Source organism: Schistocerca nitens, chromosome 3 (genome assembly GCF_023898315.1).
Source record: "Schistocerca nitens isolate TAMUIC-IGC-003100 chromosome 3, iqSchNite1.1, whole genome shotgun sequence".
Taxonomy (NCBI): Eukaryota; Metazoa; Arthropoda; class Insecta; order Orthoptera; family Acrididae; genus Schistocerca; species Schistocerca nitens.
This window is the reverse complement of record NC_064616.1, coordinates 48,843,495-48,855,894: the sequence shown is the minus strand read 5'-3', so window position 1 is coordinate 48,855,894 and position 12,400 is coordinate 48,843,495. Positions and strand designations below refer to the sequence as shown.

The following is a 12,400-nucleotide window of genomic DNA, read 5'->3' as shown; positions in this document are numbered from 1 at the left end:
CTGTGCAGTCTTAACTGAGAGTGCAGTAGTTGCATTACATTTGATATATCCCAGGAGTAATCTGTTTTGGTTGGCAGGAGAGCCAACACCGGGTTACTAGAGGAGGCCGAAAGGCACGCGTTTTAGCTCACGCAGGCTGGCGTGAGGTCTAGAACAGGACAAAGATATTAGAATTTAGAAAAAAGGACGTAGCTGGTGGAATACTTAACTTTAATCCATTAATGGTGAACGTCGGTCTGGACGGTACATGATTCACAATATCAATAGTAACTGATAATGGCGCCTTGCTAGGTCGTAGCAAATGACGTAGCTGAAGGCTATGTTAAACTATCGTCTCGGCAAATGAGAGCGTATTTTGTCAGTGAACCATCGCTAGCAAAGTCGGTTGTACAACTGGGGCGAGTCCTAGGAAGTCTCTCTAGACCTGCTGTGTGGCGGCGCTCGGTCTGCAATCACTGATAGTGGCGACACGCGGGTCCGACGTATACTAACGGACCGCGGCCGATTTAAAGGCTACCACCTAGCAAGTGTGGTGTCTGGCGGTGACACCACATAATCATAGTAATTTTCATATCAAGACAAAGGCCTCACCAGTGATAGGAAATGCATATGGTAAATTTGACATTTTCCATTGGAGGGTAAAACAAAAAATTAATTATTTCATTCCTAAGATTAGGAGCTACCCAAAGTTATAATTTCTAGGGCCTACCATCAAGTGAGATTTGTACATTTCAATATGCATCTTACATAATTTTTTTTATGATTTAAAATTTCGTTTGAGGGACATACTACCAGACAGGAATCTAAGTTCAGGGAACCACAGAAAACCTAAATCAGAACAAATGGACCAGGATTTTAACTTCACGGTTCAGAGCCCACTATATCAGATGGTATAGTAAGCAACTACCAAAATGTCATCCATTTCTTTTTCCAATTCCAATGCTCAATTACAATTCATAAATTTTATGAAAAATTTGCCATGCCAAAAGCACAGCTCTTTCATCTGGTGCAGACAATTAATCATTAGTGTGATTGAATGCTTTAATAAGCAACTACAAGAATGTAACTCTTCAGGCTTTTCCGGCGAGATCTTGACATGTGTAATAATAGGGTCTACTGCCGGATGTTTGTGTCGCTCTGGCACAATATTTCGGCCATGTAAGTCGTTGCCTTGCCTTGCCTTGCAACGAGTTACGTGGCCAAAATATTGTGCCAGAGTGACACAAACATCCGGCAGTAGACCCGATTATTCCACATGTCAACTACAAGAATCATTAAAGATAAGATTTAGACAATATTTTATATTACAACCCGGTGTACCAGAATGAAAAATAATTATTTCAGAAAATAACAATACACAGTTGTACTACTAATGAGAGACAAGATAAAACAGCTGAATTTGCTTGTTCTGAATCAAATCATTATCAAAAATTTACTTGTGTGGCATGTCATTCTGCACCTACATTATGTAGATGTAGTCTACATCTACATGTGCAATTCAAGCTTAACTGCCTGGTGGAGGGTTCATCAAATCACCTTCACAATATTTCCCCACGGTGCTACTTTTGAACATAAAGTGGGAAACATGATAACATGATAACATATATCTCTGAGTTCTCTTATTTTACAATGATGATCATTTTTTCTTTTGTAGGTGGATGCCAACAAAATATTTCTGCATGCAGAAGAGAAATTTGCTGACAAATTCCATAAAATGATCTCACTATAATGAAAAATGCCTTTGTTTTAATGATTGCCACCCAAACTCTCATATCATATCCATGACACACACTATTTTGTGTTGTTGCCTCTTCTAAGTGTTCTGCCAATAAAACATAGTCTTTTGGTTTGTCTTCCCCACACAATTATCTGTGTGATTATTCCAGTTTAAGTTACTTGTAATTGTTATCACTAGGTATTTAGTTGAACTGACAGCCTTCAAATTTGTGTAGTTTATGGTGTAATTGGAATTTAATGGATTTCTTTTAGTACTTTCTTTTCGCACTCATGTGCATGACCTTACACTTTTCATTATTCAGGGTCAACAGCCACTTTTTGCACCATACAGGTACCGTGTCTAAATCAGTTTGCAATTGGTTTTGATCTTCTGATGACTACAAGATGGTATATGACAGTGTCATCTGCAAACAAACCAATATGGTTGCTCAGATTGTCTCCTAAATTGTTTATATACATTAAGAACAGCAGAGGATCTGAACCCTTCCTTGGAGAATGCCAGCTATCACTTCTGTTTTACTCAATGACTTTCCATTAATTACTACCAACTGTAGCCTTGCTGATGGAAATCACGAATTTAGTTGCACAAATGAGATGACAGTCCATAGACAAGCAACTTGATTACAAGCTGCTTGTCTGGAATGATGTCAAAAGCGGTGTTTCACAAGAACGATATTTTCTGAATCCACACTATGTGGCAATAGATCCTTTTTTAACTGATTGCACACTGACGTTCTGTGATATGAGCCTGTAATCCAGCAGATTACTCCTCTTTCCTTTTTTGAGTATTGGTATGACTTTTGCAACTTTCCAGTTTTTAGGTATGGATCTTTTGTTGAGCGAGCAGTTGTACATGATTGCTAAGTATGGAGTTATTATATTAGTGTGCTCTGAAATGAATGTATTGGTATACAATCTGAACCAGAAGACTTGTCCTTATTAAGTGATTTGAGTTGCTTTCCTACACCAAGGATATCTACTTCTAAGTTACTCATGTTGGCAGCTGTTCTCATTTTAAATTCTGGAACATGTACTTCATCTTCTTCAGTGAAGGATTTTTGGAAAACCATATTTAGTAACTCTTCTACAGTGTCATCAGTAACATTACAATCGCTATCCCACACTGAAGCTATAGATTGTCTCTTGTTACTGGTGTACTTTACATGCAACCAGAATATTTCTTTGTATTTTCTGCCAGATTTCAAGACACGAGTTTCGTTTTGGAAACTATCTCAGATTGAAGTCCACATCAAAATTCAAGCTTCTGTAAATTGCTAATCTTGTGCATTTTATGTTCTTTTATACTTGGCATGCTTTTATCATCACTTCTGTAAAAATGTTCTGACCTGTTTTATGTACCATGGAGGATCAGTTCTGTCTGTTACTAATTTATTTGATATAAATCTCTCAACTCTGTCAATATCATTTCCTTGAATTTAAGCTGCATCTGGTCTACACGTACATAGTTCAGAAGGAGTGGAGACTGTTAGGAATGCATGAAACAAATTTTTATGTGCTTTTTTAAACAGATACATTTTATATATTTTGTGTTTATTTTTTATGTATCTGGAAGTAACTTTATATAGTCTTACTGCAAACTGCACTAGATAACTTATTTTTCACAATCATTTACACTTTAAGTGGGCTTGTGAACTAATTGCTCAATATAATTTTAGGAGAATGTATTTATCACCAACATATCAATGGCAGATTGAAGTCACAACCAACTATAACTGTATGAGAGGGGTACCTAACCAATCTGAGATGATCCTCATTGTTCCTTTGAACTTTTCAGCAACTGTATCATCCGAGACATGGGGTCAGTAAAATGAACCAATTATTAATTTATCCTGGTTTTCATGTATAACCTCTGCTCATACTAACTCCTAAGAACTATCTACATCATTGATTTTGTTACAAGATAAACTACTTCTATAACAGCAATAAACATGCCATGAACAACTGTATTTAATTTACCCTTTCTGAACATCGATCCTCTGTACAAATGTCAACTGAACTCATCTTTGACATTAGCCAGCTTTCAATACCCATTACAATTTGAGCTTTAGTGCTTTCTATTAGCACTTAGTACTTTGGTTCTTTTCCAAGACAGCCACAACAATTTATGACTATAATACCTACTGTTCCTTGGTCTACTGTCGTCCTGCATCTGACCTGCAACTTCTGAGACTGAAGCCCTTTTTATTCTTTTCCGAGAACCTGTAACCTACAAAACTGCCCAGTCCACTTCACACAGCCCCCACTACCCATGCAGCTGCCTCCATTGTGTAATGGACCCCTGACCCATTAATCAGAATTCGATACCCCACCACCCTATGGCGCAAGTCAAGAAATCTGCAAGCTACACAGTTGCAGAACCATCTGAGCCCCTGATTCAGACCCTCCACTCAGCTTTGTACCAAAGATCCGCCATCAGTCCTATTGATGATGTTACAGATGATGAGCTCTGCTTCATCTCACAAGTAAGACTGGAGGTCTTTACCTATTCAGGTATATGCCAGAAACCAGAGATCTTCTCTTCAGATCCAAAGCGACACACACCACCGACATGGGCCACCACCGACATGGGCCACGACATCTAAATCTACGTACATACACCACAACCTACCATATGCTGTGTGGCAGACAGTACCCTGTACCACTATTAATCATTCCCTTTTCTGTTCCACACAGAAATAGAGCAAGGGAAAAGCAACTGTCTATATGACTCTGTACTAGACCTAATCTCTCTAATCTTATCTTTATGGTCCTTGTGCAAAATATACATTGGCAGCAGTAGAATTGTTCTGCAGTCAGCCTCAAATTCTGGTTCTCTAAATTTTCTCAATAGTGCTCCTAGAAAACACCACCACCTTCCCTCCAGTGATTCCCATTTGAGCTCCCAAAACATCTTCATAATACTTGTGGGTTGTTCGAATCTACCAATAACTGCTTCGATATCTTCCTTTAATCCAGCCTGGTGCCGATCCCAAACACTAGCAGCACTCAAAAATGTGTCGCGCTAGTGTCTTATATGATATTTCCTTCGTAAATGAACTACTCTTTCCTAAAATTATCCCAATAAGCCGAAGTCGCACGTTTGCCTTCCCTACTATAATCCTTACATGCCCATTCCATTTCATACTGCTTTGCGAAATTATGCCTAGATATTCAACTGGCGCAACTGTGTCAAGCAGCACACCACTAATGCTGTATCTAACATTATAGGTTAGTTTTTCCTATTCATCTGCATTAACTAACATTTTTCTACCTTTATAACTAGCTGTCATTCATCACATCAACTAGAAATTTTGTCTAAGTTATCTTGTATCTGCAGTATTGGTGCCATCCAGTCAGCTGCACTTTCAAATATGAGTGCCACCAGTTATGCCACCACATTTCCTACAGCCACCACCGTGGCACAAGAATGCTGCCATGAACGATTATGCTGCTGCCAATGAAATGCATACATGCATCCCCTTGCTGGAGTCCAGCTGCAGGGTGTACTTAAGTTTGACCATTCATGCACTGGCCCCTTTCTGTGTGTTTGCCAGATGAATAACATTTACAGACTTTCATAGTAGCCAGGGCTTGACATATTCTGAATAGATATTGTATTTAAGAGTGACAGATTTATAAATCTTTTGCATCAGTATACAGGGTGAGTCACCTAACATTACCACTGGATATATTTCGTAAACCACATCAAATACTGACGAATCGATTCCACAGACCGAATATGAGGAGAGGGGCTAGTGTAATTGGTTAATACAAACCATAAAAAAATGCAAGTAAGTATGTTTTTTAACACAAACCTACGTTTTTCTAAATGGAACCCCGTTAGTTTTTTTTAGCCAATCTGAACATATAAACAAATACGTAATCAGTGCCGTTTGTTGCATTTTAAAATGTTAATTACATCCGGAGATATTGTAACCTAAAGTTGACGCTTGAGTACCACTTCTCCACTGTTCGATCGTGTGTATCGGAGAGCACCGAATTACGTAGGGATCCAAAGGGAAAGGTGATGGACCTTAGGTACAGAAGAGACTCGAACAGCACATTACGTCCACATGCTAACACCTTTTTATTGGTCTTTTTCACTGACGCACATGTACCTTACCAAGAGGGGTGAGGTACACGTACACACGTGGTTTCCGTTTTCAATTACGGAGTGGAATAGAGTGTGTCCCAACATGTCAGGACAATAGATGTTCAATGTGGTGGCCATCATTTGCTGCACACAATTGCAATCTCTGGCGTAATGAATGTCGTACACGTCGCAGTACATCTGGTGTAATGTCGCCGCAGGCTGCCACAATACGTTGTTTCATATCCTCTGGGGTTGTAGGCTCATCACGGTACACATTCTCCTTTAACATACCCCACAGAAAGAAGTCCAGAGGTGTAAGATCAGGAGAACGGGCTGGCCAATTTATGCGTACTCCATGTCCTATGAAACGCCCGTCGAACACCCTGTCAAGGGTCAGCCTAGTGTTAATTGCAGAATGTGCAGGTGCACCATCATGCTGATACCACATACGTCGACGCATTTCCAGTGGGACACACTCTATTCCACTTCGTAATTGAAAACGGAAACCACGTGTGTACGTTTACCTCACCCCTCATGGTAATGTACATGTGCGTCAGTGAAAAAGACCAATAAAAAGGTGCTAGCATGTGGATGTAATGTGCTCTTCGAGTGTCTTCTGTACCTAAGGTCCATCACCGTTCCCTTTGGATCCCTACGTAATTCGGTGCTCTCCGATACACACGATCGAACAGCGGAGGAGTGGTACTCAAGCGTCAACTTTAGGTTACAATATCTCCGGATGTAATTAACATTTTACAATGCAACAAACGGCACTGATTACGTATTTGTTTATACGTTCAGATGTGCTAACAAAACTAATTAATTAAATTCCATTTAAAAAAAACGTAGGTTTGTGTTAAAAAACATACTTCCGTGCATTTTTTTAATGGTTTGTATTAACCAGTTACACTAGCCCCTCTCCTCACGTTCGGTCTGTGGAATCGATTCGTCAGTATTTGATGTGGTTTACGAAATATTTCCAGCGGTAACGTTAGGTGACTCACCCTGTATATTTCTACATTGCAATCTACTGTTACCAACTGACGCTGCAAATACAGCAACAAAGTAATGTATTATTTTTACTATTCAACATTAGATGTCAAATAAATTAATATCTGAATTCTCTGTTCATGAACATCATCTGTTCCTCGTTCCTGTATGAACTAAAGAAGCACATGCCATTTATTTATTTAATTGTATGGCAAGGGCCGCCCATCGGGAAGGCCATTTGCCAGGTGCCGGTCTTTCAATTTGACACCACTTCAGCGACCTGCAGTCGATGAGGATGATAGGATGATGATGATGACAGCACAACACCCAGTCCCTGGGCAGAGAAAATTCCCCGACCCTGCGAGGAATCGAACCCAGGCCCAGAGGATTAACAATCCGTCACACTGACCATTCAGCTACCATGGACGGACAACACATACCATGCAAGGAAGACATAACAGTATCCTCCTACAGTCACTCAATGACGACACCTTCCTATACAGCACAGCATCATATGCAAGCAGCTGCAGACTACAGCTTACCCTGTCTGCCAGATAATTTATGTACATCAACAATAACAGATGCCCCTTTCACACTGCCCTGGGACACTCCTGATGATACCCTTGTCTCTGATGAACACTTGCCATCGAGGACAACATACTGGGTTCTGTTACTTAAGAAGTCTTCGAGCTGCTCACAAACCTGGAAATCTATTCCTTAAGCTTGTACCTTTGTTAACAGTTGGCACTGTGGCACTGCGTCAAATGCTTTTGGGAAATCTAAGAATACGGAATCTGCCTGTTACCCTTCATCCATGGTTCACCGGATCTCATGTGAGAAAGGGAAAGCTGAGTTTTGCACGAGTGACAATTTCTAAAATCATAATGATTTGTGGACAGAAGTTTTGATCTTGCAAGGAAATTTATTATATTAAAACTGAGAATAAGTTCAAGGATTCTGCAGCAAACTGATGTTAAAGGTATTGGTCTGTAAATTTGTGGGTCCGTTCTTTTAGCCTTCCTATGTACAGGAGGCACCTGCTCTTTTTACAGTCGCTTAGTACTTTGTGCTGGGAAAGAGATTTGCAATAAATGGTATCTAAGTAAGGGACTAATGCTGTCGAGTACTCTTCATAAAACTGAATTGGGAGTCCATCAGGACTTGTACCTTATTTGCTTTCAACTCTTTCAGTTCTCTCTCTCTCTCTACACCAGGGATGCTTATTACTGTGTCCTACACATGGGAGTCTGTGCAATCGTCAAATGATAGTATGCTTATACGATTCTCCTGTGTGAACAATTTCTTAACTGCAAGATTTAAAACTTCGGTTTTACTTTTGCTGTCTCTACTGCCATACCAGACTGGTCAATGAGTGACTTTATAGACGCCTTAGACCCACTTAGCAATTTTATTCAGGCTCAGAATTTTCTCGGATCTCAGCAAGATCTACAGCTAAAGTGTGACAGGGGTAGTTATGTAAGCTTCGCACATCAACCTTTTTACGGACACATGAATTTCTATTAACTTTTGTCTGTCATCATTTCTGTTTACTCTTTCTAACCACCTGCAGTTGGCTGCACTCTGTGCTCTTCATGGCATCCAGAAGGTCCCATTCCACCTGTGGAACTACTCAGATTCTCCCCCCCCCCCCCCCCTCCCAGTATGCACGCATAGTGCACACTGGACTTCTTCCCCTCCTTGGCAGTCATATCTCTAAGGAGCTCCATTACGTGCCTAACACTGGAGGTCACAACTAACAGTAATCCCACCCTCTATGACTGCCTGTAACTTGCAGGCCGAGACACTTCCTCCAGAATAGGACACACTGCACCTGGTTCAGGAGCTTAACTGAAACCTGTTTGTCAGACAAAGTGGCTAGGCCTTTTCTCAGGAGTCTTTCACTGTCTTCCACACCTCAGAATGACCTCCAACTCAACCACCGGTGATGGGGTGGGCCAATCAGTGGGTACATGGGATGTGTTGGATGGCCCTTGGATCCCTACACCTCACGCTCCATAGTGATGCCCATTGGCAACATCCTCAAGCTGTGTGACCGAAGCTAGCAACACCTGGAGTTATGAGCAAAGGGTCATCAACTCAGCCGGCACCAGAACATAGCAATCACAGTACCTATACATACTAAAGACAGCCGAACTCTGCACTACACAGTTATTAAAACACACGACTGTGATTAATAAATATACAAACATGCAAGAAATTTATGAATTAAATTACTAAGCACACATACTAACTTCTTTCTGTTGTAATTGCTGTTTCAAATGTTCCTCTTTACGGCGCCTTTCTTCAAGTTCACGTGCTGAAGCTTCTAAAAGTTGCTGCTGAAGTTCAGCCTTTTCCAAGAGATTTTCACCTCCAACAAGTATTTTCTTTTCTAGTTTATACAATTTATCACGTAGGGCTTCATGTTCCTTCCTAATTAAGAACAGAGTAAAAAATTAAACAAAAATACCACAACAATTAAAACAGTGTCCTAATTAAGAATGGAATAAAAAATTAAACAAAAATACTACAACAATTAAAACAGTGTCTAGAAAATTTCCTTCACTTAAATTTTGTCTATGTCTGTTATCTTCATTATCATGAGTAATCTTCGTTACATGAGTAATGCGTAAATAAGTTTTTGGTCTTGGGTAATAGAAGTGACATCAGGCTTAGTTACCAAGAGGGTAAATTACAATACACTGGCCCACTCATGAGAAATTCAGTAGATCATGCAAATGTGACCTGCAGCCAGCTACAATTCCCTTGCGTACACTTAAAATAATGGCTGAGCCAGACAATAGGACATCAACTAACAGAATTCATCAAGAAATATATAAATTTGTGTCTAATGTGATGGTTTGTTGCTGCAAAAAGGAAAACTGAAAAGCCTATTTAAAAGCTCTTCTGTTTTATAATTATAAGATACCGCAGCATTTAAAAAACAAGTTAATTAATTTCAGAATAGAAGTACGGCCAAATGTGGCTGATCGTGAATAAAGTTACAAGAAGTAGCTCACTGTGTGTTAGCCAGGTGCAAAATGGCTGAGGATGTGGGTCATACATCACCTTCTAAACCTAACAGCAATGTACAATTTTTGCCGTGAGCAGAAAGTGCTATTAAAATTAATTTACTTCAATGAACAATGTTAAATTTGGTAAAATACATGGATAATCAACAAGATGAATTAAGATATATGGGTGATTCACTTTTAGGCTCTTTCTTGGCACATTCATTGGATGAGCATCCCAAAATGTACCTTTCAAAATCCCACATGAATGAAAATATGATAGTATATGGGCTGTGACAATAAACTTGTTACATAAGTAGTGTAAGGGTAACAGGCTTGGACGAAGCTGCCACGCGAGGGTACGACTGTGAGCTGATGTTATCATTGAATGCTGGTGAACTGCGGTGTCAGCATACGCTGGCTGCAGAGTACCCCACATGCACAGTAGTCATGTCATGTCGCTGGTTGCCTGCACGGGCAGAACAGTTTCCAACACGTGTGGTTCCGACGTAGAATTATGTCTTTTCCGATTCACAATGGAGTATTGACAAATTCGTATTTGTTCGTGATAGGATGTCAGACACAGTTATGACAGGTCAGTGTAGTGAGCACTTTATTATAAATGTCTTCATAGAAATAAAATGGTGATGGCTAATAACTCGTAGTTCACGTATTTCTGTACCTCATGGACCCAATGCCCACAGTAATCCTGACAAATACCAAGGGAGACACACAGCCAAGGATACAAACCTCATACATGCCTTATAGAAGTGGTTTCAGAAGTGGGATCAATTATGGAAATCCTACAGTCCTGACGAGGTGCAGTGAATCTATTGAGAAGTTTGCTGGCAGAATTTGAAACACTAATGCTCAAACATATGAGCTGCTCAAAGATGAGAATAAGAATTGCATTCAGCTGTTCGAAGCCAATCAGCGAGCTTTAGACACATTCATACACGGGTTGTTGGTTGGTTTGTGGAGGTTGAGCAGACCAGACTAAAAAGGCCATCGGTCCCTCACAGGTTGTATAGCAACGAAGTAAGCAAAGCAGTCAGATTGGTGCAACGTAAGACCTCTCAGGAAGCAGTAAAAGCAGCTGTTAGCTTCATGGAAGCATTTAAAAGACGGCCGAATGATATATGAAAAGAAGAGCATCGCGTATTCAACAGACCTGCAGAATGTTGCAGATGTAACAAGCCTGGTCATAAACGTACAGATTGTAAGGAAAAATGACTTTGCTACAACTGTGGGATACAGGGCCACATATCAAAAGAGTGCCACAATAACAGAAATAGTAATGCGAGGAACAGACAACTTGGCAGATCATTAAATAAGCATGGGGACATATGAGCCACCACATCGTTTGCCCCTGTCTGAGACAGGGCAGACTTTATTCTTGTTAGCTCAACTGCAAATCATATCGACAATGACTTTGAGATAGGTGCTGTATATCGTGGATGACAGATCAAGCTACTTATTGGCACAGGAGCACAGACCTCACTGAAGTGGAGTTACATTGACAAAAGGAATAAGTTAAGACTGCCACAGCTAAAGGTCCACATGTTAAATGGCGGGAATTTACATAACCAAGGAAAGGTTAACATAAAATTATGTTTAAGCTAAGAAAAATACATGGCAAGGGTGCAAGTAGTTACAAATAATGAAATGCACTATGATGGTGTACTTGGATTTGATTTCTTGGCTGCTAACGAGGCAGAAATATTTGTCGCAGATAGAAGAATCAGACAAGGCTGTAGAAACTACAACCTAGGAAATCAGTCATCAGATTATACTCAAAGGAGCAGCAACACTGACATTGTGGAATTGATCAATCCAATCGACACATCAGTTCAAACCCTCCAAGTCGATGTACAGATTGATCAGCCTCCGCAAATTCAGCAGAGTCAGATAAATGTGAGTTACTGGACAAAATGCATTGTTATGTTGCCAGAAGTGTTGGAGTAGCCACAATGGTGAGACAGAATGTAGCTAGAGTCCCAATAACAGTAATGAACATGAGCAATGAAGATATTGTATTGTCACAAAGAACAAAAGTTGCTGAAGTGTCGAGCATAAGTAAAAGTGATGTTGTACAGATTCCAAATGAAGTTTCAAAAGTTGCAGTTACAAAGACAGATTTTTTCTAGTAGTACTGAAAAATTGCTGCCAGGAGTCGAAATTAATAATGAAATAAAGAGCAAGATTTGGCAAAAGATAGAACATTTGACAGTTGAAGACCACAAGATTTTAGCACCTATTTTATTGGAGTAAGCAGATCTTTTCCGAGAATGTTGATATTTACCTGTCACTCAACTGGTTCAGTATCGTATATATACTAGAAATGCAGCACCGATCACTCAGAGACCTTACAGAATACCATTTAGTCAGAGAGAGCTGGTAGAAGAAATGGTTAAAGAACAATTGGAAACCGGAATTATAGGACCAAGAGATCCTGCATATCAACCATGGTGTTCACCAGATGTCACTGTTAAGAAGAAATCTGTTTCCGGAGAACCACATTTCTGTTTTAGTGTGGATTATCTTGCTCTGAATGCAATAACCACCCTAG

The 12,400-nt window shown here is 40.0% G+C and overlaps 1 protein-coding gene across 1 annotated transcript in view; it reads right to left on the bottom strand.

The window, feature by feature from the left end:
• The window catches only part of LOC126247996 (kinesin-like protein KIF3A), a 110,967-nt gene that overhangs the window by 25,541 nt on the left and 73,026 nt on the right, over positions 1–12,400 (bottom strand). The window contains exon 10 of the mRNA XM_049948578.1: positions 9,073–9,253. Coding sequence (XP_049804535.1) covers positions 9,073–9,253 — 181 coding nt within the window. The remainder of the gene's footprint in view (positions 1–9,072; positions 9,254–12,400) is intronic.